This window comes from Chaetura pelagica, unplaced genomic scaffold (assembly GCF_000747805.2).
Source record: "Chaetura pelagica isolate M959 unplaced genomic scaffold, ChaPel_1.0 scaffold807, whole genome shotgun sequence".
Classification (NCBI taxonomy): Eukaryota; Metazoa; Chordata; class Aves; order Apodiformes; family Apodidae; genus Chaetura; species Chaetura pelagica.
This window is the reverse complement of record NW_009953935.1, coordinates 15304-15976: the sequence shown is the minus strand read 5'-3', so window position 1 is coordinate 15976 and position 673 is coordinate 15304. Positions and strand designations below refer to the sequence as shown.

Below are 673 nucleotides of genomic sequence, written 5' to 3'. Positions count from 1 at the left end.
TGTTTAAGGAGAAGAAAAAAAAACAAAAAAAAAAAAAAAAAAAAAAAATTAAAAAAAAAAAAAGCACAAACAAACCCAAACCCAACAAAAATAGAAAGAATGAAAAAGGGAAGGAAAAAAAAAAAAAAAAAGAGGGGGGAAAAGAAAGGAAGAAAAAGGGAAAAAAAATTAAGTCTTCATTTTACTCAGTCCTGGGTCTACTGGCAGCGTTTTATTTTTGTTCGCTCATTTAAATTCTGATTTCAAAGTGTTCATTATTTTGGAGTCTTTAAATAGGGTATTGGTTTGCTCGCTTGGGGCTTTTTGTTTTGTTTCGGTTTGTGTTTGTTGTTGGTTTGTTTTAGCGTTTTAGACGTACCATTCGTTAAAATTTGATGTAAGCGTGCTGTGGCTGGACGTGTGGTGGACTGCGGAGGAGGAAGGGGATAAGGAGCTGGCGGTCTGGTTTTCTGTGGATGGAGACACGATGGTTGGAGGGGTGGAGGACTCGTAGCCTGAGCTGGCGGCGGGAGAAGGCTGGGACCCCTGGAGGATGATTTCATGGACCTGCAAGAGAAAACCCGGGCAGAAATTGAGAGCGGCGGAGGACGGAGGCCCTGGCAGCGCTCGCCTTCGCCTGGGGAAGCGCCAGAAAACGGGGACCCAGCGCCCAGCCCAGAGCTCGGGCATCCAC

At 44.7% G+C, this 673-nt stretch overlaps 1 protein-coding gene across 1 annotated transcript in view; it reads right to left on the bottom strand.

Moving 5' to 3' along the window:
- Positions 1-300: 300 nt before the first annotated feature.
- The window catches only part of ZIC1 (Zic family member 1), a 2815-nt gene continuing 2442 nt past the window's right edge, over positions 301-673 (bottom strand). Inside the window, exon 3 of the mRNA XM_010001715.1 lies at positions 301-546. Within this exon, the coding sequence (XP_010000017.1) occupies positions 349-546 (198 nt within the window). The 3' untranslated portion in view covers positions 301-348. The remainder of the gene's footprint in view (positions 547-673) is intronic.